Source organism: Myotis yumanensis, unplaced genomic scaffold (assembly GCF_028538775.1).
Source record: "Myotis yumanensis isolate MYYU_CA2020_CCGP unplaced genomic scaffold, mMyoYum1.0.hap1 SCAF_17, whole genome shotgun sequence".
Lineage (NCBI taxonomy): Eukaryota > Metazoa > Chordata > Mammalia > Chiroptera > Vespertilionidae > Myotis > Myotis yumanensis.
The window spans coordinates 35,464,192-35,491,649 of record NW_027223768.1 but is presented as its reverse complement, the minus strand read 5'-3'; the positions used below and the strand labels follow the sequence as shown (position 1 = coordinate 35,491,649).

The 27,458-nt window shown below is 58.2% G+C and overlaps 1 protein-coding gene across 16 annotated transcripts in view; it reads right to left on the bottom strand.

Annotated features, from left to right (window-relative positions):
• Positions 1-27,458, bottom strand: part of PLEKHA6 (pleckstrin homology domain containing A6) — a 135,286-nt gene that overhangs the window by 6,182 nt on the left and 101,646 nt on the right. For 7 of the 16 annotated variants that reach the window (XM_070397055.1, XM_070397062.1, XM_070397065.1 and 4 more), the window contains 20 exons: positions 25,650-25,750; positions 22,193-22,395; positions 20,468-20,950; positions 18,903-19,398; positions 18,340-18,426; positions 17,297-17,350; positions 13,432-13,512; positions 12,187-12,255; positions 10,875-10,955; positions 10,458-10,607; positions 9,595-9,690; positions 7,738-7,849; positions 6,720-6,859; positions 5,686-5,835; positions 4,276-4,405; positions 3,945-4,051; positions 2,964-3,140; positions 1,562-1,729; positions 1,350-1,483; positions 716-861 (listed from right to left, as the gene is read on the bottom strand). In XM_070397055.1, the coding sequence (XP_070253156.1) occupies positions 716-861; positions 1,350-1,483; positions 1,562-1,729; positions 2,964-3,140; positions 3,945-4,051; positions 4,276-4,405; positions 5,686-5,835; positions 6,720-6,859; positions 7,738-7,849; positions 9,595-9,690; positions 10,458-10,607; positions 10,875-10,955; positions 12,187-12,255; positions 13,432-13,512; positions 17,297-17,350; positions 18,340-18,426; positions 18,903-19,398; positions 20,468-20,950; positions 22,193-22,395; positions 25,650-25,750 (3,165 nt within the window). The remainder of the gene's footprint in view (positions 1-715; positions 862-1,349; positions 1,484-1,561; positions 1,730-2,963; positions 3,141-3,944; positions 4,052-4,275; positions 4,406-5,685; positions 5,836-6,719; positions 6,860-7,737; positions 7,850-9,594; positions 9,691-10,457; positions 10,608-10,874; positions 10,956-12,186; positions 12,256-13,431; positions 13,513-17,296; positions 17,351-18,339; positions 18,427-18,902; positions 19,399-20,467; positions 20,951-22,192; positions 22,396-25,649; positions 25,751-27,458) is intronic. The other 9 variants (XM_070397053.1, XM_070397054.1, XM_070397057.1 and 6 more) reach the window with 9 other exon arrangements.

Genomic DNA, 27,458 nt, shown 5'->3' with positions numbered 1-27,458 from the left:
CCACGTGGTAATTGTTAGCACGCTCAGCTCTTTGGTTGCCTGCACCCTCGTTCTCATTCTTCCTCTCCGCGTGCAGCCAGAGGGGGAAGTGAGCCCTCGCCGGCTTGGCTCAGTGGATAGAGCCTCATCCCGAAGACCCAAGGGTCCGGGTTCGATTCAGGTCAAAGGCACGTACCTTGGACACAGGCTCGATGCGGGAGGCAACCATAGGTGTGTCTCTCTCACATCGATATTTCTCTCTGTCTCTCCCCTTCCCTTCCACTCTCTCTAAAAATCAATGGAAAAATACCCTTGGGTGAGGATTAACAAAGCAAAAAAAAAAAAAAAAGAAGGGGAAGGGAAGGGCACCCTGGAATACCTGGCCCTCACCCCTCAACTGGTAAATACTTTGATCTTTCCCAGTCAAGTCAGTCATCACCTTTCTCTGTGCTACCCAACCTGCCCAGGTAGAGTGGCTCTCTGCGCTCCCTGCATGGCCGTGGCCATCCCGCTATACAGGGGCGAGGAGGGTCATCACGGCTCTGCGCTCCTGCACCAGCAACTCCGGCCTCTGTGTGCCCAAGCCAAGCATGGTACCTGGTGCCCAGTAAATGCTCATCCTGCCGCACCCTGTTCCTCTCTAGCCCTGACCCCTGACAGCGCCGTGCCTCCTCCCCTACGTGGTCAGCCATCTCCCTGGCGTCTCCCTGGCGGAGCGAGGCCCAGCCCCTCTCACCAGACAGCATGCGGCCCCTGCGCGAGGCCTCGGTCGCCAGGGCGCAGGAGATTTCAATCCGCTTCTCCTGCTCCTGCAGCTGGCTCTCTGAGTCCTGGGGCACGTCCACAAGGTCCCCCTCGCCGGCGGGCACCACGTTCTGCATACTGAGGAGGCACAGACACACAGACATGGTGGGGGGACAGGATGTCCTGAGGGGGGACCTGTGGATGAGGTTGGTGGGGTGGGGGGGCGGCCAAGGGCATGTGCAGGCTCTGGTCCCCAGCAAGGCTGTCCCCAGGGATGAGGGGCCCTGGCACAACGCATGTTGGGACCCTTACCCACGATGCTTTACAATGAATTAGAAGGTTCAAGTGCACGTTTAGGGCTGCCTGGGAGGGGAGAAGTCACAGAGGCAGCCCCTCAGTGTGTCCGGATGAGAGCATGTGCATGAGCTCATGGTGCTCTGGGCACCACGGGCAGCTCCTTGCCCCACCGGAGGGTCAGGCCCAGATCGCTGCCCTGAGCCACTGCCTCCATTCGCTCCACTCTGGGGGAGACTGGGGTCCCCTCGGACATGGGTTGAAGTGCTGGTGTCCTCAGTGCCAGGGGGGAGGGGGGGCAGAAAAACCAGAGGTTCCCCTAGGCCAGTTACCTGGACTTGGCAATGAGCGTCTTGATCCTTTCCACCTTCTTCTGCTTCTCCTTCAGCTCCTCGGGGCTCAGGGGCGTGTCTGGCTCCAGGTCGATGTACCGCTCAGGGATGAGGACTTTGTCAGGGGTGGAGAGCTGTGGAGGGACCGCGGTCATCTCTCCCTCCGTCCCTCCCAGGGCCTCCGCCCGCCCCGCCCCCTGGACTCCGCTCACCTCCTTGCTGATGTCCACGTCGTAGTGCTGGGGCTCCAGCTCCATCTTGCGAAGCCGAGCGATCTCCTCCCTCGGTGTCTCGTAGGCCTGCCCGCCAGGCTCCTCCGCCCGCAGGGCGGCCTCCAGGTTGGAGATGACCACCTCATGGATGCTGCGGTGACGACGCACCTGGGGACGTGGGCACCTCCACTTCTACCCGTGCCTCCCGGGAGCCTTAACCATGCGTGTCCCCACTGTCCCTGTCCTGCTCGCTGCCACCCCATGGCTCCCACTGCAGAGCCACCCTGCCTACTGCCTGTCCGAAGCCTGCCCGCCTGCCAGGACCCGGAGGCAAGACTTCGTCAACATTTCTCACCAGCATTCGTCCCCCAGCCCGCTGTGCCCTTTGTTCGCCTCCTGTGGCATATATTTGGGCAGTTGGTTCAGTGTCTTACACTCAGTGTCTCTAATCATTTCCTATTATTATGCAAGTTCCAATCCACCAACTGGAATGTAAACTGTTTGAGGGCAGGATTTATGAGTCACAATTTTTGCATATTTCAGAAAGAAAAATCAGGCAGATGCCTTGGGCTCCTCCCAGCTCTGCGCTTAATGGCTGTGTGGCCCAGGACTCCCTTAATTTCTCGTGGCTTTGTTTCTCTCTCTCTAAGGATAATAGTTCCTAGCCCCGAGTTATTGAAAGGACTAGGCGGAGAACGTGAAAGGGACTGGGAACTGGACTGCGCCATGCAACGCTGAGCTGGCACGATGATCGTCAGGACACTCAGCCCAGTGCCACGCCCACAGCAAGTGCTCTGGAAACGGTTGTGAGTGCACCCGACACACTGCACTTGTGGGTGGTGGATTGCGTAGTGCCTTCCGTTAACGGAATGGTAAGTAATTTGTTTCAACCAAGACAACCAAGGCATTCCTGTGTGTGAGTGAGTTTTCTTTAAACACAAAGGAAACACCCAGCCCGACTGGCATGGCTCAGTGGTGGAGTGTTGACCTATGAACCAGGAGGTCACGATTGGATTCCCAGTCAGGGCACATGCCAGGGTTATGGGCTCAATCCAATGTGGGCATGCAGGAGGCAGCCAATCAATGATTCTCTCTCATTACTGATCTCTCTCTCTCTCTCTCTCTCTCTCTCTCTCTCTCTCTCTTCCTCTTTGAAATCAATACAAATACATTTTTAAAAAAAGAAAGAAAGAGGAAACGCCTGTAGCAGGACTGATCTCCTTGCCCTGTGGGCAGAAGCCTCCCAGGTCTCCCAGTGCCCAGCTTAGGTCTCCCCGGCCCCTCCCTCTCTAAACCCCAGCCTACCCCCAGGACTCCAGCCCAGGCTGGCCGCACCCGCACCCGGGAGTAGGCAGTGTTGACCACTGTCAGGCCACGCCTGGGAGTGGCTGGGAGGACCTACCACTTTGTAGGCTGGCCGGGGGCTGGGGTCGGGGGCAGGGCTGGCGGGAAGCTGCAGGCTCCTCCGCTTCTCCTTCATGGAGCCGCTCTGGTGGCGCCGCATGCGGTCGATCTGCTCCTCCACGCTCATCTTCACCTTGCCCTCGCCCGGGAACACCGCACTCTTGGGGCGCTCCTGCTGCGGGGGGAGGCGAGGCTCTGAGAGGCGCAGGTCCTCCACCAGCCTTTTCAGCTGCCCTCATCCCTTAAGGTTTCCCTTGCTTGGGAAGCTTGCCTGCGGTCAATGGAATAGCGGTCCCCGGAAGCTATGTCCAAGTCCTGACCCCCAGGACCTGGGAGTGTGACCTTATTTGGAAATGGGGTCTTTGCAGGTGTGATTAAATTAAGGGTCTCAAGATCATCCTGAATCAGGGCCACCCTAACACCAATAATGGGTGTCCCCATGGGAGACAAGAAGACACATGGAAGAGGTGATGCGAAGGTGGAGGCAGAGACTGGAGTGATGTGTCTACAAGCCAAGGACACCAAGCAACAACCATCTGCTGGGGTGGGGGAGCGGGGGGCGTGGCTGGGCCTCCAGTGCAGACTTCTGGCCTCCAGGACTGGGAGAATATAAACTTCTGTGGGGTAAGCTACCAACTTCGTGCCATTCTGCTCCTTTCCTAGCGGCCCCAGGACCCCAACACACTGCTCTGGCCAGCGCACGACTCTGACCACTGGTTTCTGCCACATCTGTGTCTCATCATCATAATTTTGTTCAGTACTTTTTAAATCTTTATTGTGCACACATTCCTTGTCCCTTGGCACATCTCCTTGAAGAAGACCCCTTTGGCTGGGGCTGCTGGCCTTCCTGCTTATTCTGTCTTCCGCCTCCAGCCCTGGGTTTCTCGAACAGGAGCGGCAGATGGTGGACACTCAGGGCCCCCGGGCTCCTGGCCTGGCTCAGGCCCGCCAAGCCCCCAGAGCCTGCAAGTGCACTTACCCGGGCAGAGAGGCCATTGGGGAGCCCGTTAGCATTCCTCCTCATCACCCCTGAGGGGGTCACCTCTTCCTCAGCGGGCGACTTTGTCCGCGGGGGCACAATGCCAACTGCAGGGAGACAGAGCGGCCAGTGGGCCTCATGGAGAGAGGAAGGCGGAGAGACGGGGCGGGGCTGCTTCTTGGAAAGGCTCGGTCTCACCTCCTCACCTCCCCACCTCCCGTGGAGAAGACAGACCGGGCGGACAAGCACTCCGTGGGTATGAGTGAGCACTGCCCTGCACTCCTCTCTGACCCTGAGCCTTACTTTTCAGGGAAGATGGGGCAGGAGGTACCTTTGTTGAGAGCTGTCTGCTTGTCTGCCTCCACCTCTTGCCGGGCAGGCACGAGGCTGATGTCCCTAGACGTGTCCGGGGGTGATGTCTGGTGGGACTCTCTCTTGCTTGGGTCATAGCTTGCCTTGGGCTGGAAGGAAGGATGAGGAGGTGTTTAATGTGCGAGTGACTGCCAGGAACTAGGCCCCGGTGGTAGTTCTTTGTTTAGCAATGGTTGGCATGCAAACCCTTGACAACCCAGGACAGGGCTATGCTGCGTGTGCCAGCTGTGAAGTGGGCAGGGAGGCACTAGGCTGGGCAGGGCGAGGCCCTCGGGGGAGGAGGGCTCACGCCTCCAGGAGGCCCCTCAACCTGGCCAGTCCCCTCGGCAAGCACCAAGAAGCGCGGACTCTCTGTGAGCCAGAGAGGAGGGGCCATCAGGCCAAGGACCTCAGAGGACTCTGTCTGGATCCTACCCAAGACTTGAGCAAAAGAACCAGGCGAGCTTTGGGACCAGGACTCTGGGGGCAGGAAAGGGGCACTTAGCTTGTGGTTCACAGAATCATGAGACCAGAAGGGACCTCAGCCATCATCTACTCCATTCTGTGCCTGCCCCCCCGCACCCCGCACCCCTCTGTGCAGTTGAAGAATCTAAGTCCCAGTGAGGACCACAGAGAAAGAAGCCTAGGCCAGAGCTCAGAAATCCTCCTGCCACCCTCTCCTGGAGGGCACGGCAGGTCACACACCCTGCCTTCACCTGTGAAATGCGGTGCCGTCCCCGGCCCTGCCCACCTTGCTGGGCAGACCCGCAGGGCTACGCACACACCAGTAGCTGAGACGAGAATACGAGTTTCCCAGTTTCAGGCACAGGACTATTTACTCACCGTGCAACCTCTTCCGAGCCTAACTGCACGCCTCTCCTGGATCTTCACTAGGGATCCAGGCGAGAGGGGAGGCCAGAACAGGGGAGAGGGGGCCTGTACCCTTATATTCCAGGGGGTGGTGAGCCCCAGAGGGGACAGAGGCAGAGACAGAGAGAGAGTAAGGGGGGTTGGGGCCTGGGGTGGACAAGGACAGGACCAGTATGTGTGTGGGGGTCCCTTGATTCCCATCATCTGGTCATGCTGGTAGGGAGGGGGCCATACCACTACCCATAGCCAGGGGCCCCCAGGAGCTGGGGCACAGGATAGAGCAGCAACTCATTTCCCCGTTGTCCACAGAAAGCAAAGAAGGGGAAAGAGGGCGTGTGAGTGTCCCCGCCAGCCCTTTCCTTATTCCAGAGTTTCACCAGACAGAGGGCCCAGCAGAAATTCAGTGCGGGGGGTGAACACTGGCACGGAGAAGTGACTCCCTGCCCCACCTTGCCTCTCGCCTGGCCTTCTGTCCTGTTCCCTCCACCCCTGCCCTCCAGGACCCAAGGGTGCTGGGTACCTGGCCCCTGGCGGTCTCGCCACTGCAGTGCCAGGAAGGGGAGTTGGGGTATGGCCAGAAGTGGCTCTCGCTAGGGAGTGGAGGCACGGTGGGAGGAGACTCCAGGGGCACGTAGGCTTTGGGGAGGGGGGGCCGCGGTGGGCCGGGCTCCTGAGGCAGAGAGAAGCCAGAGCATTAGGAGGAGCGAGAGCAGGCGCTGTGAGAGCAGGAGAAAAGAGCGTTAGCAGAGGCAGACGCCACCGCGGAGACCCGGGGCCCTGGACCCAAACTCCCACCTGTGGCCTGGACATCGCTGCCTACAGAGCCAGCTCCCCTCCCTGAGCCACCTGCGCACCATGCCCATCACTCCCCAGCTCTTCTCCAAAGTTCTCTCCTCACTGCCTCACCGCCACTCCGACACCTCCCCACCCTGTCCCTGTGCTCCCCCCAGCCCCTCTGCCTGCGACGGCCTGTTCCTCTACCTGTGCCAACGCCTCAGGCCCAGTTCCAGTCCCATCCTCTCTGGAACAGCACAGCACTTACGGTCTGAACCACGTGGTTCAGCACTGAGACACGCAGCACCACGTGCCTGAGGCTGGTTTGCTGTCTATCGGCCTCGGTCCCCACTGGGCATTGGGCTGTCTGAGTGGAGGCCGTGGGCATGCAGGGGTGCCCCGACAGGGCCTCCTGCCACCCTCTCCTGTCATAGAGCCGGTAAACACTTGCTGATCGACTGACTAGGAAACTGTCCCGCAGCCCTCACCCTGTCACCCCCTGGAACAACCCTGGATTTAAATTCCAATCAAGTGCTTAGTATCTTTGCTCCCCGTCCTGGTGCTCCGGAAGGAGGCCAGGGATGCCGGTGAAGACGAGAGCAGGCACAGGAGAAATGGGAGGGTAGATCACACACTGGAGGTGAAAACGGCCCCTCAGGCAGAGGCACTGGGACTGCAGGCCTCGGGGGAGGACGGGGCACAGAATCTGTGTAGTTTCAGGCAAACGAGGACCTGGTCCTCCCTCCCCCGTTCACCGCCGACTCCATTTCATCAGCTTACCTCATTGGACCCAGACTTGGTGGGGGACCCCTGAGAGCCAGACACCAGGGAAAAGGGGCTCAGGGGGCTGGTGAGGCTGGCGGAGCTGAGAGGGCTGGCAGGGCTGTTGGAGCTGTAGGTGGTCGAGGGGCCAAGGCCTCCTTGGGGAAAACAAGAGGAGGAAGATGAGGGTGGGCAGGGGTGTGGCCTGGGGGATGGATGGGCTATGTAGGTGGAGAGGGCAGGGCAGGATTCAAGGACTTGGGAGGGTCCCCTGAGCCTGCCAGAGGGACTTCTATATGGGCTGGGTCACAGCTGGGAGCTGCTGCACAGGGGAGAGGATGTCAAAGCAAGCCGGCCCAAGGTCCCCAGGCTGAAGGAGGACACTAAGGTAGAGGCCTCAGGCCACCCAGGGGCCCATGGGTTTTGGGGCAGGGGACGCCCAGCTGCTCTTTGACCTTTTCTGGGGAGAAAATCTTGGGTATCAGGGTCAACAGCATCTCTGAGTGGTATATCTGGTCTGTTGTGGGGAGGGGAGGATAAGGGTGTACCACCCGACACCCCCGGGGCCCCGGGGAAGACTTTGGAGCCCTGAGAGGCTGTGGCTGGTTCTGAGCACAGAGTGAGGGCCTAGAGCAAGCGTGCCAAACTTGCGGCTGGCAGGCCACATGCCTCATTTATTTAAACGCTCCAGTCACGAGTTTGACATGCTTGGCCTAGAGCAGCGGTTCTCAACCTGTGGGTCGCAACCCTTTGGGGGTCAAATGACCCTTTTCACAGGGGTCGCCTAAGACCATCGGAAAAACACATATATAATTACATATTGTTTTTGTGATTAATCACTATGCTTTAGTTATGTCCAATTTGTAACAATGAAATTGGGGGTCACCACAACATGAGGAACTGTATGAAAGGGTCTCGGCATTAGGAAGGTTGAGAACCACTGGCCTAGAGGGTGAGCACGCAGGTGTGGGAGGAGCCAGGGCACTGAGCATTCCTGGTGAAGCCAGAGGCCCAGGCTGGCAGGGGAGGGGCCCACCTCTGTGCTTGGCCGTGTCTGTGCCCCGGGACGGGTTATTCTTCCTGAGCCCCTCCATCACGTCCTGGATCCTCCAGATCTCCTTCTGGATTTGCCGGTTGAGCACCTCGTTCTGCAACAGCCACAGAGCAGGTCAAAGGAAGTGACTGCTGAGGAGGGTCCCAGCCCTTTCCCCACCTCCCTTAAACCAGCAGCAGGCAGGAGCCCTGTGCACGAGGGAGTGTAAACACACACACACACACACACACACTCACACACACACACTCACACACACACACACCCCTCCATCACACACACCCCCCCCTCCATCACACACACACACCACACACACACACACACACACCCCTCCATCACACACACCCCCCCCTCCATCACACACACACACCACACACACACACACACACCCCTCCATCTCTCTCTCACACACACACACACTCACACACACACACACTCACACACACACACACACCCCTCCATCACACACACACACACACACACACACCCCTCCATCTCTCTCTCACACACACACACTCTCTCACACACACACACACACTCTCTCTCTCTCTCTCTCTCTCTCTCTCTCTCTCACACACACACACCCTCCAGCACATTCGCCGCTCTCACGGGCAGCCTCTGTGTCCTCAGCCTCTATGAAACGCAGTTCTGAAGGCCAAGGAGAGGACTCTGTCATCAGAGGAAAGAGCCCCCTTAGGTCAACCTGAGGACTCGGAACCAAAAGAGAGTGGGGACCGGCCCCCAGATCCCCTGGGGGAGACAGGTCCTGGCGTGGAGGCCCCGCAGGTGGACATTCTAGGGTAGCCCACTTTCCAGGCTGAGCTCCAGTTTCCCGGTTTTCTTCAGCTCCAGGTAGCTCTTCTGTAATGCCCACCCCCAGCATATGCCTAAATGCTCATGGGTTATACTCGATGACAGCACCCACTCTTTGAAAAGTGATGGCCACCTCTGATTTAGCACCCCCACCCCAGGCACCACGCTAAGTGCTGTGCAGACACTAACCCGCTCTGGCCGCACGGCTCTATGAGGCGAGGGTGGCCGCTGTCCCCACTTCCGAGAAGAAGGGACTCAGCCCAGCCACCTGTAAGTTGTGCGACCACCACCTGAACCTGGGTCTGTTTGCTCCAAGAGTTGGTGCTCTTGCTCACACTCCCCTACCTCCTAAAGTCGCCCACCGACCACCTGGGTCCTCGGACCAGGCCTTCGCCTCACTCCACCTAACCAGCTTCAAGGCTAGGGTGGTAAGTTCTGTTACCAGGAGGAAACAGGAGGAAAACCAGGGCTTAACCACACCAGAGAAACAGGGCTTGCAACGCCAGCGAGAGTGGAGGCACGGAGGTGTGTGCTGAGCAAAGACAGAGGGAGGCAGAGAACAAGATGCCCTCGGTCAGCGTGTCCAGCCACTGCCTCCAGACAGGGCTTCTAACAAGTCCCTGAAAGGAGATCTCTTCCTACCTAAATGCCTGAGTGTAGCCCGTACTGCCTACCCTTCTGATGTCCTGAGGGAGGTTTATATCGAGCGTGTATTTATATTTATGTCTGTTCAATCCTTCAGTCAGACAACACCTGACATCTAACACGCTCCCATGCTTCTCCTTGGCTCATTCCCTGTCATTTGATGGAACTGAAGAAGAACCCTGCCGTTATCCTCATCCTGGAATTAGAGTCCCTTTGAGGTGGCCTGAACCTGGTCTTTTGTCTCAGAAACCAACTCCTCGTCTTAAGTCTGAAATCTCTAAAGCAAGAGAGGAAGCCACTCTGTCTCTTCTGGCCACAAGGACAAGGGAAGACCCACAGCACATGCGGACCGCGCCCCCCTCCCCTGCCCAGGGCCCTGGTCACCTGGATGTCCAAGTTGAGCTGTTCCCAGAGGTCGTCGTGCAGGGCAGAGACCTCCGACTCGAGGCTCTCGTACTCCGTGGTGCTGTTGGTCAGGGCCTGCACGGGGAGCGGTTACTGAGAAAGCAGCTCGCCTAGCATCCCTCAGCCTGCGACTGGGCCGGGGGCCAGGGGCCCGAGGCCGGGAGGAGAGCGCACAGGCCTGCGACATGCGAATGACAGCCAAGCACCAGCCTTACAAGAGGTGCCACAGCCCGCCCTGCTGCAAACCGAAGTAAGAGAAAATAGCAGCCTCTCCAGACATGTGGCCAGGCCGGAGCGGGGAGCACCGCGCCGTCACCCTCCTGCTCTCCCAGATCGGGCCATGGAAAGGGGAGGGTAAAGGGGAAAGGGATGGAGGGAAGGGCTGTGCCTCTGGAGGTTTGCTCTCCTCTCTGGGCCATGCTCTCTGGGGGCTTTTGCTGCTGCCCTGAGAGCTATTACCCAGGTCGTCAGCTGGGAGGGTCTGCCCTGGGCCCACCAGGATGACCAGGCAGCAGCATTGCTGCCAGGGTCCGGGTTCTCCAGGGGAGAAGACAGAGCAGCTGGGGAAATAAGTGGCCTTGACTGCACACCTTCCTAGGGCAGGTATAGTTGGTGGAAAGTTTGCCAGTTCCTTGGAGACTGCTGGGCGAGCAGCCTGGCTTACCGGCTGTCTCTTTGCATGGCAGAACTCCGGTCTTTGTTTGTGTCCCTCCCCAGGAGCACCCTGCTCTGGCCCTCTGGGGAGACCTGGGATTTGGGGAGCCCCGCCGGGGAGGGGAGGGGAGGGGAGGGGAGGCTCTCCTGGCAGGTGCAGACCCGCTCTGGTTACCATGGTTACCTACCGTGGTTGCCTGAGACAGCTCCACCCGGATGTTGATAAGCTGGTTCTGCAGGGACTCTTTCTTGTGCAGCAGCTTCTCTGGGTAGGCGGGCTGGCTCCCGAACATCTCCAGCTCCTGGTGGGTCCCCATCAAGGCACTTTCCAGGCTCTCCTGAGGAAAGGCCGGGGAGGGGGCTGTGAGTGGCCCTGAGCTCCCCTCTTTTGGGCTGTTAGCAACCCAGGCCGGAGCCCTAGAGGCCCAACCAGGCCGATTAGTGGCATGGCGTGCCTGAGGCTGCCCAGGAGAGTAAGGGCAGGACAGCAGTTCAAGGAGGGCGAAGCTCTCAGCTTAGTCAAGATGGAGATGGCAGCCCACACCTTCTCCCTCAGCTCTCCCCTCCCAACCTGCCCCCACTCAAGGCCACCCCTTGGTTCTCACCTTCTCAGCTCGGAGCTGCTGCACCAGCCGGTCCTGCTCCCTCACCACCTTGTTCTGCTCACACAATTTGCCCAGCAACTTCTGGGGTCCCGAGGGAGTGGGGGGCAGGAAGGGAGAGAGAAGGGGGTGAAGGACACGATTTGATGGGGACCTGAGACTTGGGTTGGCAGGGCCCGGCCTCTGGATACCACCTCCTTTCCCCTGCAGAGAAGCCTAGCCTTTCACCTTGACTTGGGAAACTCCTGGGAACAGGAAGGTGGTCTTTACCTTGGGAGACTCCTCGGGAACCCACTGGGAGGGGAGGTGTGTTTATTCTTTAAGGAAGTGAGTCAGCTTGAGAGAAGAGAGGGCTGAACGCCAAACATTAGGCTCCTACATTCCCATCCTCCCAGGTCTTCCAACTCATGAGGGCTGGGGAGAGAACGTGGCCTGGCCCTCCAGGCCTCCTGGGTGATATGGACTCAAGGAGTAGGTAGGGTGTTTGAACAACAGTCTCTGAAACCCAGTAAACAATGTAAACTGGCTCCATGGTCTATAGCACCTATTCTCCCCTCCCCTCGCCAGGGTCTCAGGATGGCTGACGCTGGGGTCCCTTGGAGGTCTGGTCCTCGCCTGAATAGAACCTGTCCCAGGCCTGCTGGGCAGATCTGCTCCCCAGGGAAGGCCAGTGGAGGTGGGGAGAAAGCAGGTGAGGCCACACTTTCTTCCAGAAAGACTTGTGCTTTCCTACGTGCACAGCTCTATTCATGCCATTCCTCATATACCCCTGCAGCTCCTTCCCCCTGAACCAGATCATGCCTCTGGGCCTTTTAGCTCAAGGCCAGCTCACATGCCACCTGTTTTGACCCTGACCTACCAGCCCACACGGTCTCACCCCTGCAGAACCTGTTATCGGGCTGTTCGTATATGAATCATCTGCTGCCACCTACTGGCACCTGGTGTCTGCCACTACCCTGAAGCTCCCGGAGGGCTGGGGTACAGCCATGTTCTTCTTTCCAGTTACCTAGGGACTACAACTGACCTCCTAGCAAAGTCTGAGTTCCTGCAGGAAGCAGATCCCACTGCTGGAGACATGGGGCCTAGGGCTCGGGGGGGAAACACACAGCCAGAGTGGGAGGCAGGGGGAGGGGGGAAAATGGGAAAAGAAGAGGGGAGGGAGGAGGGACAGGAAGAATGTTGTCTTTGCAGTGAGAGAGAACATGAATCGCATGTGTGAAGAGCCACGAGGAGAGAGATGGATGGAGGAGCTGGAGGACGAGAAGAGCAGCAGGAGGGGTGGAGTGGACAGAGGGAGCAGGAGCGCTGCTCTTACGTCTGTATCCTGCTCGTTTAACTTGTAGGTGTGAGCGCTGTCCCGGAACACCTCTGGGTACGGAGGGACCTGCGGGAACATGAGGCCGGTTACTGCAGCAGGGCACAGAGGGCATGCGGAGGTGGGAGAGCGACAACCCTTGCTCCATTTTTGCCAGAGACCATCGGACACCGCCTTTGGTAGCCTCCACCTGGGCCCCTGAGCTGAGCTACTTCTCTGTCCCCTGGCTGGGAAGCCTGGGGCGGCCTGGTCTAGGCTCCATCCCAATGGTCCTAGGCCCATGCTAGAAGTAGAGGCACTGCTCAGCTCTTGCTGTCTCCTCTTCCCAAAGCTACTGCTGAGAGGGACTCCAAGAGTGTGTAGCTCCCAGAGGGCTGTGGGTAACAACCAGGAGAACAATAGTTACCCTTCAGCTGTGTTTGAGGATCAGACATGGGAGAACGGAATGAGCATTGGAAATACTTGAGACTGTTGACCTAGCGCAGTGGTTGGCAAACTCATTAGTCAACAGAGCCAAATATCCACAGTACAACGATTGAAATTTCTTTTGAGAGCCAAATTTTTTAAACTTAAACTATATAGGTAGGTACATTGTTATTAACTTAATTAGGGTACTCCTAAGGCTTAGGAAGAGCCACACTCAAGGGGCCAAAGAGCCGCATGTGGCTTGAGAGCCGCAGTTTGCCAAACACGGACCTAGCGGATTGAACACCAGTCACAGGGCTGGTGCCTGAACCAGGACTGACACACACACAGAAGTGTCTCTGGGTCCAGTACGTGCTCCCTGCCCTCCATGACGCATCCAGTAACCACCGCACCCTTTTCACACCGTTGGCCTGGGATGGTTTCCTGTCACACACCCATGCCCTCATCCCCAGTAATGTCTGCGGAGAAGATACCAAATATAAAATAGAAGCCCTATAATAAAAAAATAAAAAATAAAAAAAATAAAAATAAAATAGAAGCCCTGGACATTAACAAAGCAGATCTGTGATCCCTGGCAGGCATGAGATGTCGGTGCTATTTTGATGGTTGGGGAAATGGGCCTTGGGTTTATCCATGAACATGAAGAATGAAGGAAACACAGTAGCATTAAAGGAGGGAGACCCGGCTGAGCCCGGGAGATGAGGCCTGGCAGATGAGTGGGCTGGGTGGAGCAAGCCCCATCCCAGGTGGGTTGACTGGACCATGCACAAGCAGCTGACATAGTGTTGACAGGGCTCATGCTGCCAGCAGAGGTCTTACTTGCATGAAGAGTTGGGCCCTGGGGGAGGAGCTCTCCACCATGCGGTTCACCATACTGATGAGAGTCTCACTCTCACTCATCTGCAGCAGAGGAAGGAACGGACGATTCAAACTCAGACTCACAGAGAGATGCCTTCCCCACACCCTCCTGCGCTCGCCTGCCGGGACACAGAACAGGGCGGGTCCTCTTGGGGGCTCCAGCACCCTCTAGCTGGCCTCTAGTTGGCCTCACCCATCACTCTTCCTCTGTGAACGTCATCTCAGGACCAGCCTTGAAGCTGCCCCGAGGAAAGGCCACAGAAGGGAGCTGGGAGGTCCCTGCGCCCTTGCTCACAGCTCTGAGATGTCCCAGCCCAATGACACGTCCCCAGGGTGCTTGAGGACGATGGGCCTCGCCCACATTGATCAAGTCAGTCATCTCCTTGCCCCAGCTCTCACGTCGCACACTGCTTTGGTCAAGGACCACACAGGCAGCGGCAAAGGCCAGTCTCCCACAATTTGAACTGAATGAAACAACTGGAGAGGAACAGCTGCCTCTGGGTGGGCCTTCCCAAACACCTAGGCACAGGTCTCTCGCCCCAACCCCTGCCCACCTCTTGGCTCTAGAGTAGAAAGGATTGCTAAACATGGTTTCCAGAGCTGGGCTGGTAGCATCCATGCCGATCTTGGATGACGCTAGGGAGCAAATAAGGAGGCCAAAACAAGCAAGCCATGTTAAAGGGACACCAGATATTGGAACACTGCTCTCCCAACACGTTATCTTATGTTTCAAGCATCATTGGGAACATGGGGGGCGGGGGAAGACTATTTAGCAAATGAAAAAAAAAAAAAAGGTGAGGGAGGGATGGAGGGAAAGAGAGGGGACGAGCCAAACATAACAACCAGGAATACCATCATTTCCCCCACTGGTTCCAGAGTAATGGCATCAAAAAGTGAACACAGTAGGGAGCGTCCTTGGCTATGTCCCTTTAACTCAATTCATCTGCAGGAGTAGGCAGCAGAGAGGAGGAGCACAGGAAAAGCTTTTTAGGGAGGAGAAGTGAGTAAGGGAAGGGATAGGGCCACCTTAGGGCAGATCTGGGTTCTCAGTTCAGGAGGCCCCCCATTTCTGCCCCTGTCTTTCCAATCTTTATTGGACCCACATGTATTTTCCTCGTACCATTTGGGTGGCAGTCCAAATTCGGCCTTGCCTCCGTGTGCCATGGATGGGTGAGGGGCACCCACCCACCCCCATTTGCAGGTCCCACAGCATTTTAAAAGGCTTTCTGAGAATCTGATTTTCCTGCCTCATTAGCCTAATTGGAAATTTTTTTCTTTGGCATAAAATGTCACTTAAAAGACTTTCAAAAGAGCGATTATAACATAAGGTTGAGTCTTTGTGAAATAGGTAAGTCAACAGGACATCAACCACATTGTAAGGATCTGAACTAGAGTTGACCCTTGTCTTCTTGGAACGTGTGTGTGTGTGTGTGTGTGTGTGTGTGTGTGTGTGAGAGAGAGAGAGAGAGAGAGAGAGAGAGAGAGATTGTATTTACTGTGCATGGGGTGTGCACATGGGTGAATGTTGACATCTGCTACCTGTGTGTCATGCCTGTGGATGTGTGGATGGAAGACAAGGCAGATCTACCCATACATCGGCTGTGAGAGGGCAGGGAGGCCAGGCAGTTCCTGGATGTGCACTGGTCTCATTCCCACCCCCCGCCCTGCCCCCGCCCCCCCCCACCCCCCCCAGCCTGCCAGTGGATCTGGAGAAGAAAGGAGAGAAGCAGGGCTGGCCCCACCCAGGCCTGTACCCACCCTGGTGTGACTCGAGCTCTTTCAGCCCAGGTGGGGCCTGTCTCTAGGAAGACTCCTGGGTACCATCCTCCGTCTCTCTAGACTCCTGGGTACCATCCTCTGTCTCTCTGAGACAGCACCTAGCCCAGTGCCTTATACATAATAAGGGCGCTCAGTAATATTTGAAATTGAGTTTTAGAAGAAAAAGAACAATAAAATAACCAGAGCAGCAATGACCACTTACTGCCAATGCCTGGTAACGTGCTCTCAAATGCACTTTTACTCAATTCCCCCGATACCTCTGGAGGCAGGGAGGGCAGGTTCTATGATCACTGTTTTATAATTGAGAAAACAAAGGCCCAGAGAGACTAGAGACATTTTCAAGGTAAAAAAACAACAACAAAGCAAAATCCTTGTAAATGGCAGCGCTGAATCTAAAGCGCAGTGTCTGACTCTGTGTTCGGGAGGCTTATCATGTCCAACTGCCTCTTAAGAATATCTAGGATATCTGTTTATTGAGGGGGACAACTCTGAAAGGTTACTTCTGAAGCCCCGCCCCTCTGGGAGGACAGAGGCCCCAGTAGGGGCACTGCTGTCTGCACTGAATAACCCGACAGCCAGGCACTGTGGACGGGCCGCAGGGAGGAGAGCCTGCCACAGCAGACCCAGCTCTGGGGCTGGGGGTCAGGGATTCCAGGTCTGCTCAGGCTCGGCCATTACCCATGGACTGGACACCCCCAGGGACTGGGCAACACAGTGCTGCTTTCTGGAACTAACTGCAAGGTCCTTGCGGGCTGGGAGCCCTCCCTGCTGATTGACATGCAGGTGTCAGCGCTTCCCGCGCCCAAGGCCTTCTGCGAGGATGAGTGACGGAGACACGAGGCCCAGTGAGATGCTTGTCACGTGCTGTGACTAGAACCACCCACAGTCATGGCTATCGCCTCCGATGCCATGCTTCTGCTTCTTTCGACAGCTCCGAGAGCACAAAACCATCCCGATGAGGTGTGACCCCAGCTTCTTCATTTACTAGATGTTTCCGCAGCTGTAAACTAGGTCAAAGCTCAGGCTCCTATTCCACACTCTGCCATGCGCCAGCTGTGTGCCCTCAGCCCACTTTCTAGCCTCTCTGAGCTTTAGTTTTACCAGTTATAAAAGGGGATCATCATAGCACCCATCTTGCTATCCTGGGGGGATGAGGGTTTCTACCAAGATTAAATGAGTTAGGCTCTGTGAAGTGCTTAGAACAGCACGGAGCACAGAGGAAGCACCCAATTCTGGGCGCTGCGGCCACTGTTGTTGCTATGACTACCATTATGATGTTCCCCACCACCCCAGGCTGCCTCCCGTGATTTGTAGCACAGATCTGAGATGAGAGGATGTGCTCAGAGAAATGCCCAGCGTGCTGACCCCTGGCTGTGAGTGTCGCCGCCCCCTGAGCCTACAAGGCCAGGTGGCCAATGGGCAGAGAGCCCAGGAGCCCGGCCCAGGCAACCCATGGCTTCCATCCCATGGGAACAATCTCTGCCTCTTCAGGACGCTCATCTGTGAAACTGGGCTGAAACGACTCCCTCTGTCCACCACGGTGAATTCGCAGGAAAACATACGCTGTGCATGTATGTGAACTAACAAATATACTGAATCGATAGGGTTTTTGAACCATCCTAGGACACGTCTGTCATCCTGGTTACAAACTGCAGAGTCTAACAGGGTCATTCCCAGGTTCCCGCTGAACTAAACCCTAGCATGTTAGGCCCAAGCATCTCATCTGTGCTACTCTCTCCAGCAAAGATGCAAATTCCCGCCTGCCCCTGGGGGCAGGCCCATCTGGCTGAACAAACAGGAGGTGGCATTCATTATTCATGGGGCCATTTATATTCTCCTTTCCCGGGGAAGCTCCCAGCTGCCCTAAAAAGCTCGGAGGGGAAGGGGTGTGAAGGCGCAAACCAAAATATAGGCCACTTTGTTGTGTCCTGGTTGTGCCAACAAAGGCTGTCAGATGGATGGACGATGAGGAGGCGGGGAGGAGGCGGGAAGGAGCGGGGAAATGGGACAGGAGCAGGGGTGGCGAGGGGGCACCAGCTCTGCCTACCTGCTGATCCAAATACTCTAGGTTTCTTTGCAACTGAAGGTCTAAAAGTTCATCCTACCCGGAACCCGAGGCCCAACGGCAACACAAACAAACAGGAACAGGACAAAAGAAAACAATAAAAAGGAAGCAAAGCAGTTAAGAGTTAGCTGGGCAAGGACAGAGGCCTCTCTGCCGTGGAGTCCTGGGGAAGGGTGGGGCGAGGATGTGGGCAGGCGCGTGGGGGCTGCCTGCTGGACTGCCCAAGCAGCCATGGAGACACGGGGGGCCCCTTGGGGCTCCCTGGTCGGCGGGCCCTCCCAGGTGAAGAAGAGCCACTGAGTCGTCTGGTCAGCACCTCCAGCAGATGATGCCCAGTTTTCTGGGGAATCTGCTGTTTCTGGGTGGGCGCATTTACGTGGGTAAGGCTGGGGTTTGGACGCTGGCAGAGGAGGAGAGGGTACGGAGGTGCAGCCCTCCCTGCCCGGCCTCCTCCACCCTGGCCTCCGGGTGCTGTGCAGGGAGGGGGACAGCAACAGGCCTGGGGGATGACGGTTCGGCCCACCCCTCAGTTCTAGCTTTCCAGGTGGAGACAAAACTTAGGGAAAGACACAGTAGAGGGAGAGGAACGAGGAAACAATATGGAACATCTCTTCTCCCCCAGCCCTGCCAGCCTCCTTCCCCAGAGCGGCATTCCAGGCCAGGACAAACGGAAGCAGGTGCACTTGGGGGGAAGGGGTGTGAGGCCATGCCTGCTGGACGTTCTAGCCCGAATGGCTTCCCAGCCAGCAATATGAGCCCCTGTCCAGGCCCCCGGATGAGCTGTAGGATTGCTTTGAGGCCAGAGGCTCAGGACATCACAATGTTCCAGATCTGTCCTTGCGTCTCTGCCCCGTGTCACAGGGAAGGGGCAACTGGCACCAAACTCTCCTGGGGTCAGAGTCCTGGCCGGGAGGAAGGAGGTATCCAGAGGCTACTAACAACCACATGGGCCAGGCAGGGGGCACAGAGCCCTCCCGGGAGGGAGGAGCGGTCCTGAGGGGAGTGTGGGGGAGGAGAGGACGTACCATCTTATCGTGAACCGTGGGGGGTGGTGGGTAGTTGTAGGGGTACAGTCCTGCAGGGACTGGCCGCCTGTCTCCCAGGTAATCATACTGGAAGAGAAAGGGGATTGGAGAGGTGAGAGGGTCCGGCTGGGACGTGGACTTCCCCACCAACTGAAGTTCAAGGTTAGGGATATGTGTATCCTGTCCCAGAGCAGATTCCAAACTCAAATGGACAGCCTTGCTTCAGTGCGAGATCCTGGCAATGACCTGTTCAGTCCTGCAGATCTGAGCACCAGAGCCCTCTCCGCCCTCTTATAGAGAACGAGGGTTCTTGGCATAATCTGGCCATGGGCACAGACAGCAACGTTCCTACTTAGGGGGCAAAGCACGTCCCCCAGGGCAGCTCTCCTGGGGACGGAACCACAGGGCCAGGGGCTCCCTACGCACATTGCTGGCCCGGTCAACACACAGCCCAGGGTCCCCATGTCCCAGATGCTCCCGCATCGCCACCTCTTCTCAGCAGATGGTCTCGGGCTCCTGGGGGACCCCCAGGGGTGAGGAGGGGGGGCAGGCTGGTGGCTCACCTTGGGCGAGCTGATGGATCGTCTCATCACATAGGCGGTGGGGTCCACGTAGATGTCCTCACTGCGAGGCGGCAGCCGCTCAAAACGGGCGCTGGGCGAGCGGACGGGGGAGTAGATGCGGGTGCGGCTGTAGGAGCCCTGGCTGGGCGAGCGGGGCACGGAGTGGGACCGGGGCTGCAAGGACAGGCGGCGCAGGGAGCCAGAGGCGGCGTCCAGCTCATCGTAATAGACGGGCTGCCGGGAGGGGCTGGGGATCCAGACGGTGCCGTCCTGCCGCCCGTAGCTGGCGGGCTCCTTCCACCCGCACCCGTTGCGGAAGGAGTGGCGCTTGTCCTCCAGGGCCCAGGGCGGGCTGATGCGGTCGTAGGCGGGCATGGAGCAGATGCTGTCCGGCCGCACCCCCGGCGGGTAGTACTGGTAATCGTCGGGGAACGGGGAGGAGTAGGGGCCACAATACTCAGGGCCCCTGCGGGACACGGGGTAGAACCTAGAGGGACTGAGGGAGAGGACAGTGTCAGACGTGGACACAGTGGGCAGGGCCCCACCCAGCCGCGTTCCTGAGCCCTCCAGCCTGGAGTGGGGTGTGACCGCGTGAGGGGTGCCTCGGGCTGGCCTTGTGAGCACCCCGGGCACCAGGTTTGTGTCCAGAGGTTCAGGGAAGACCCCGTCCTCAGAGCTCCTCCCTCAACCAGCTCCCCGAGCTTCCATCTCTGTCTCTTAAAATGCAATACCCCTGGGGAGAAACTGTAAGCCTTATTACCCATCTCTATCTCTGCGAACCAATTTATCAGATCCTGTCCCACACAGAAGAGAGCGAGTGCCCCAGGCACCCGGAGGAGGCCACAGAGGAAGAGAGCGGCTCCCCTGCTCTGATGGGACCGGAGCCAAGGGAGGCGCTCGCTCTCCGGGCAGGACCGGCGGCCAGGCGCCAGACCACCAGCAGGAAGCAGCCCTCGGAGCTGCTAGGACACTGGCCCTGCCCACACTGCCCGAGCTGCCCGGCCCCCAGGGCCCAATGAGAACCTCCCCGCGTTTGAAAGCCAGTCCCTCGATAAAAGAGTCGGTTGGTACAGAGGGCAGAACTGGGGTCAATGAGTGGCAACACTTGGTTTCTTTTCTCTTTTGAAAAACGGCCCATAAACATTGGCTTTCACAGAGTCAGAGCTGTTCGGGGATGGAGCTGGCGCGGTGGCTGACCACGGGTCTCCTGCTGGTAGAGACACTGGAACACAGGATGTGGCGGGAGGGCCAGAAGCCCGGGGACAGAAGTCTGACTGGGACAACTTTAGGGCCCCTCCCAAACTGCCTGCCTGCTTCCTGGGCCCCCCACACCCTGTGGAGAGACACTGGGTGCTCTGTCCCTTCCTCCAAAGGAAGCAGATAGAGAGCAAAATCCGGCCGAGGGAGCCATGAGGGCAGCAAAGGACTTGGGCAAGCGGGGACCCTGGGGCTTTCTTGGCTTCCAGAAGGTTTCCAACAGGGGGTGCCTCTCCTGTTGCTCCCCCAGCCCCCGCCCTTGTGGCACCAGCACCCCAGCTCTACCCCTGCCCCTCTGCAGGCCTCACCTCCGAAGGTCTTCGGGGGGAGGCACCCCCCGACGCAGGTTCACCCACTGCTGGAGCTGGCTCATGGAGCTCTTGCGCTGGGCAATCTTGTCAGGGTTGGCATGTGGGGGGAAGCTCGGCCGGCGTCCCCCACTCTCTGAGTCCTGAGGCGGGAAAGCTGTGCTCCCTGGCCGGCTTGGGGAGCCATACTGCCAGCCGTTGGGCTGGGGGGGCCGCTCCCCGCCCCCGGGGACCCTCGGGCCCCCCGGGTAAGGACTGCCTGGCTCTGAGGCTGGTTCCGGCCCAGCTGGGATGCCATTGGCTTTCACCAGAGGCTCGCTCTGGATGTCGGGCCTCTCGGGCCTCCTCTCCGCCTTCTCGCAGCCTCGGCCGTCGCCCTCCCCTCGAGTCTTGGCCTCCGGCTCCGGGTTGGGGAAGCTGTTGTGAGGCGGCTGGTGGTGGAGTTGGCTGGGTGGGGTGTTTTCTGAGTCTGGCTTCTCATGGCTGCAGGGTGCCAAGGGAGATGGCGTAAGAGATTCCAGCCCAGCACGGAGTTGGGTGGGGGGTGGTACCCAGGGAGGGAGGAAGGGAGTGGAGAAGGATGGGCAGGAAGGTAGCAACGGGAGCAGAATTTAATACATTACAATTCTGTTGCCCAATGATTAGAAAAAGTCATCCGATCTGCCTGGCCATCTCTTTCTGCCCTCCCGGTCTCCCGTGGGCCACTCCACTCCCTTCAGCACCTGCCTCCCCCTTCAGGAACCCTGTGGGGCCACACAGGAGAGGCAGCGGGCAGAAGCTGCTGCCTCAAACTGCACAGCCTGGAGACATGCTAGTTCCCTTCCCAAGAGCAAGCTTCGCCCGGGACTGACTTCTTGTTAGAATGTAAGCTCCACGAGGCAGGAACTCGTCAGAATTTTGCTCCCTCGTTTTCCTGGTACCCGATTGAGCGCCTTACACATGGCTATTCATAGTAGATTTTTATGAACTGATGAGGGAACCACCGGAAGTACGCCCCGTGGGTGAAGCCAAGGTGGAATCTCATGACAATGTTCTCCCTACAGTTTCTCAAATTCAACACATCCAAGCGTTGGTGTTGAGACACTGCTTGGTAACCGTTTCTAAGACATGCGCATAGACTTGGGGTCTACACTGTGACACCTCCTTCTGGATCCCCGTTAGCATCTGACTCAACACCAGCTCAAGGAGACAGGCGCCTAGATTGTGGCTGGGGATGTGATGGGAACAGCCATGTCCCGAGTGCTCACCACATACCAGCATTTTGCACACTGCTTAGTCCTCACAACGGCCTACGAGGTAGGCTTAAAATTGCTGCCTCTGAGGAAAGGAAGCTCAGGTCCACAGAGGTAAAGTCACTTACCCTGAGGCCACACTGTGTAAGTGACCAAGGTGGGATTCGAATCGGAGTCTACCTTCCTTAAGGCTGTGCCCCTCACCTGCACAGCCCAGAAAAACAGCACGTGACCCTGGCCTTTGGCTCCTGGCCAGGCCGCCCCAGAACCTGGCTCTCTCTTGGCCTCCACCAGCTCAGAGAGCAGAGGCTGAGCCGGCCAGGGGAACAGACTTCCGGCTCTGAGATGGCCTCGCCCAGCACCCTGCTCTGTGCTTCCGCCAGCACACGGGGTTCAGCGATGGCATCGAGCGGGCCCTTCCCTTTCTCTTCCTTTCTCTAGCTCTCCCCGCGCCCCCCCCCCCCCCCCCAAGGCCCAGGAGCTGGGCACTCACTTGAGACGCACAGCTTGGGGCACGGACTTCTGGGCTGGGGGGATCTGTACCCTGGCAGCCTCCCCCATGGCCTGGATCCAGGCCTCCTGCTCCTCGGGGCTCTCGGCGCTGAAGAAGTAGGTGCGGACCCCGGCATGCTCGGCCTGTGGGGAGAGGCAGTGCGTGGAACTGGCCCCGGCCTCGTCCACCCAGCACACAGTCACCTGTAGGGAGAAGACACCCATCCCCACAGAAGAGGTGGTCAGAAAGGCCGCTCCCAGGACCTGCGGCTCTTTTCCCCACATGGAGCTCAGGGGCAAGGTGAGGAGGGTGGCCCACAGGTATCCCAAGCGCCCCAGCTGGTGCCCAGGTGTCTGCCTGGCTGGCTCTCTGGACACCACAGGGCAGCCCAGGTAAGCTTACCTGCCCCACCTGGGGTGATTAGCAGCAGGAGGGACAATTACTGTGCCCACTCTCCCATCAAATTCTATCTTTGATTTGAAGGGCAATTAGCCGAAGTCTGGGAGAGACCCCTGGGTCTCTGAGAAGCCAGCTCTGTCTCGTCCGTGCAGAGACGGCCTGGCCCTCTCCGGGCATGCAGGGGGCATGCACACAGGCAGAGCACGCTACCTAGTCGGTGGCCACGAGCAGGTGCGGCAGGCGGGAACCCAGAAGGAAGCTCCTGTCCAGAGCAGGGTCCTCACGCAGTCGGGAGGAGGAGAGTAGAGAACAGGTCAACCAAACACCAGAGGGAGAGACAGACACCGCGTGGCAGGAAGGTTGGGAGGGGACGGAAGCGGAGGCTATTCAAACTGTCCCCTCCTGCTCCGTGTCGCCATCGGGACAACAGCACCCAGCTCAGCCCGCCAGGAGGGGGAGTGCAGAGCTTGCACCAGGGAATCCGGGCTGGCGGAGTGAGGTCAGGGATTCCCAGCACTAACCCTCCCTCTGTTCCTGACCAGCTCTGGGCTGTGGAATGGGGGGGGGGCGGGGGGCGGGGCAGTCTACTTGGTGAAACTTGAGATTCTTGGGCCCAAGGACAAGAAGCTCCAGGCTAGATTCCTTGTGGGACCTCGGCATACCCCCCAGGTGACACCCGGGTCTCCCAGGAAAAGCACATTTATCCCACCCTGCATGAGATCCAGATGTGGTTAAGTCTCCAGTGGGAACCTCATGTTGCCCTCTGACCCCTTGGGTGCTCTGGGTGTTAAAAGGAGAGAAGACAGGGCTCCTCTGACCAAGAGTCAGGGCTCTCCTGAGCAGCAATGTCAAATCCACACCCTCCAAATGCTCTCCTGGCCAGACCCGCACTCCACCACGGCCCCCTGCCCCTTGTACAGGATGCCCTTCTGGCAAGAGCCCTTCCCCAGTGAGGGCACATCCTCTGTACCCAGTGAGGGCAGGGCTGGTCCTCCTTCCCCTGGACCCTGCCAGTCCCCACCCTCAGCAGGGGCCAGCACATCGGCAGACGCAGGGAGGTGCTGAGGAAAAGCCAGCGAAGCTGTGAGGAGGTGTCTGGGGGTTGAAACTACACAGGGACTTGGCGATCAGGCCCGAGGCAAGCCCTCTGAGGTGGAGAACACAGGGTTGCTGCAGAGGAGAGACACAGGCGGGACCCTGGGTGTGTCCCGGGGCTGGTAGGAGTGGGCAGCAAGTGAGCTAAACGCTCAGCATCTTGTGACCCTCGGAGAGCAGAGCACTGCTGCACCAGGCGCAGGGAAGGCAAAGGCATGCTCTTTGCACTTGAAGAGTCAAGGTCAAGCTGGAGGACAGGACGTGCCCCCAGGGAAACAAGGAGGGAGCAAGGGCCAGGGAACAGCTGCTGGCGACAGGGAGGCGAGGTGGGCAGAGGGCCTGGGGAAGGCAGGGTGACTGAAGGGCAGTGGGAGGAACACTCGCCTGGGACCAGGAAAGGGGACCAGAGAATGGAGGGAGGTGCCCCAGTGGGGTGAAGTATACCAAGCCTCCTGGGGCCGGGGCAGGAAGAGGTCCCGCATTCAGCAGTGGGCTGGGCAGGGACAGTCAGGCTTATTAGCAGCCACCCCAAGAGTTTCGCTTGGTGGCCACAGCAGGACAAGCCTCCATCTGTGTCAGCAGCCCTCCCTTCCCTGGGAGGGGCCTCTAAATAGCCACCCCTTTGTGGCCACTGACCACTGCTCCCCGATTGGTTTAAAGAGGAATGAACTCCTTGGGGGCCGGGGAGGGAGGAGCGCGGTGATGGCACAGAAGTGAGATCTGGGGTTTGTGGTGGGCGTGTTAGCCATCGTGTTCATCCGAGGCCGGCTGAGCTCCGAGCATGAGTCTGCGCACAGGTCTGGGGGGAGGGTGACAGGCTGTCTGCCTGTGTGGGCGTGTGCGTCTGCTGTTGGTTAAACAGCCTGTTCCTATTTCCACAGCTAGAACCAGCTCCCTGGAGCCTGAGTTTTATTAATTGTTCATTCTGTTCACACCTCTAGCAGACAGGACCCCGGGAGGCTGGAAACTAATTATGTGCCAGAGAAGCCCCTCCTCGTTCCCAGAGCAGCACCTGTGTGTGCTGCCCACCGCCTCTCGGTGGTCGGTGGTCGGAGTGGGAGGGACAGGAAGGGGTGGCCTCTGAGGCTCGGACCCTGACCTGGGGTGACCTGCAGGCCCCATCCCTGCCAGCACGGCTTTAGGTCTGCAGGGCCTTGGGCAGCGACTCTCCACTGGGAGAGCGGGCTTGGTGCTGAGAAAATGCATGGGCAGCACCAGAATTTCTTATTTGGAAAAGGAAAAGGAACCTAGAGTCTTTTCATCATAAAACACAAAAATCATGTGTAAAAGGTCGTGCGTTTTTAAATGTGGAAAAACCCTGCCTGGGATGAGCCAGCTGCAGCCTCTGAGGGGCGGATCCCCAGGGGGCTCGGGGGAGCGTGCTGAGCGGGCAGCTGAGCACACTTGCTCTCTCCAATTGTCTACATGGGGTTTGCTTCTCTTGATTATAATGAAACTCAACCCCTAATTTCCTCTAAAGACTGAAATTCAAGTAAGTTTGTTGTAGATCTAGTTTCCTGGGCCCAAGATGGGGAGGAAGACTTTCCAGAAAGCATCTCAGCCCCGCTCCGGCCCATCTCCTGCCTCACTGCGAGGTGCCTGGCCACTGGGTAGAGGGTCCCCAGGCTCAGGAAATAACTGGCTACATTTATTGATATTTATCCTAATAGAGCTGATACGCTCCTCCCTCCTCCCAGGAAAAAACTGGGGTACCACTGAAGCACGTCTCTACTGGCCTGCCCTGGGGAGGTCACCCACCCAACCCCTGGGGAAAGAGGACGGGGTCCCGCACAGCCTCTGCTTAGCCTCAGGACGGCCGGCATGGAGTCCAGGGCACTGCCCACTCGCTCCCTCCGCTCCGACTCCTCGGAAGGTGGCTCTTGACCCTTCTCCATCCCCCTGTGCTCTAGGAGAACCCCCCCCCCCCCATCTGACCTGGGAGAGGAATTTCCGGCCAACTGACCTTAAAGGTGTGTTTTCGGCTGATGTTGTCCGAGGGCTGTACGGCGGCCACCCGGAAACTCAGGAGGGGGATGCTGCCCAGGATGCTCTCCTCCTTCTCATCTGTCAGGAAACAGAGGCAGGTGAGGTGCGCGTGTGCGTGTGCGTGTGCGTGTGTGTGTGTGTGTGCGAGTGTGTGTGTGTGCATGCGTGTGCAGGGGAGGAGACAGGAGCATGTCAGCCTTGTTATGATAAACTGCAACACACATTTGTTGCTCATCTACAGTAGGCACGCCGGGCCACACACACCAGCACACAGGCTGTGCTCTGCACCCCACACCACCAAGAGGCATGCTCTTGGATCGGGGCACTGGGGCGTGTGCTGGCTGTGGACATGCTCAGGGCATGGCTACAGGTGAATGACGGGAAGCAGTCCCACCCTCGGGGAGCTGGCATTCTAGTACCCAAGCAGGCAAACCAATTAGAGCTCATTGTTCTACGTCAGAAACTGTTCTAAGCGAAAAGCCTTCATGCATTGAACCCTCTCAACAATCCTGTGGACAGGGACTGCTATGATCCCCGTTTTCTGAGACACAGAGAGGTTGAGTAATTTGTCCAAGGCGACTTAAGTAGAAAGTGGAGGACTGGTCTTTGAACCCCTGGAGTCTGACCCCCAAGCCGTCATTCTTAACCACTCCACCGTGCACAGTGCCTGCCCAACTAAAGATTGTTCCAGCGGCCACACGCACAGCAGGATCACGGGATGGGGCGTGGGAGCGTGGACGGTGCCCTCTGTGGTTCTGGCTCCTCTGGGTAACTGTTTCTAAGGTTCTTCCCGGCACCCAGCAGCTTGCTTTGTCTTCTCCTGATGCAGACGCACACCCCCTTTACATCTCTGTCTCAGGGAACACCTGCCCCCGCATGGCCTTCTGGTCCTCTGGTCCCTGGATCAGGCTAACCATCAGGCTGTTACATAATTCATCCTGGTTTTCCAGAGGAGCCTGATGGATTAGCCAGTCGGGCACCCAGCTGTCAGCAGGAGGCCCGGAGGGCAGGGTGTTCTGTGGGACAGGATGGGAGCAGCCATGAGGCCATGGCAAGACACTCCCCACTTGCCCAGAATAGCTCCTTATGCCCTGGGCTGGAGATGTACCCCCCAGAGAGAGTTCAGAAGAAATCTCTTCGGGCTTATAAACTCCACTAGTTCTCTCTTTCCTCTCACTCATCACTTGCACAAGATACTTGGCCTAGCGTCCAGCTTCCTGTGCAGACCTCAGCGTGGTACCCAGAGCAGGGCTAAGCCGAAGGAGCAGGAGGGACCAGGCCTGGAGACCAGGACAGCAGAGGCTGTCTGCCCCTGGAGGAGACGGCTCTGCCCGGTACTGCCCAGGTCTGCATTTAGGGGGTCTCCTGAGAGCACCTCAGTGGATAGTGACCCCCAGAGCAGTGCCCTCTGACATGCACAGATTTTTAAGGTTCTTCTCTCATGCCGGGCCCAGAGTCTCTCCTCTGAGGAGATCCTGGCTTCCCCCAACTTTGTTCACACTCTATCCTGGAGGCCCAGCCTGGGCAGATTCCTCTGCCCCAATCTTGGGGTTTCCTCTGTGACTGGACCTGTATATGCAGCCCCTTCCTGATCTCTCCTCAGAGTTCAGGTGGCAGCAGCTCAGGGCACAAGAATAGCAGCACTGGGGAGGGGTGTGTGTCACTGGGTACAGCCTTTGTTTGCCAAAGTTAATGATTCACAGAGTTGTTCCAGGAAGGCCCAGGGAAATCTAGGCTCTGCCGCTCCCGGGGCGTGGAGGGGCGTGGAGGGGCGGGCGCAAAGGAA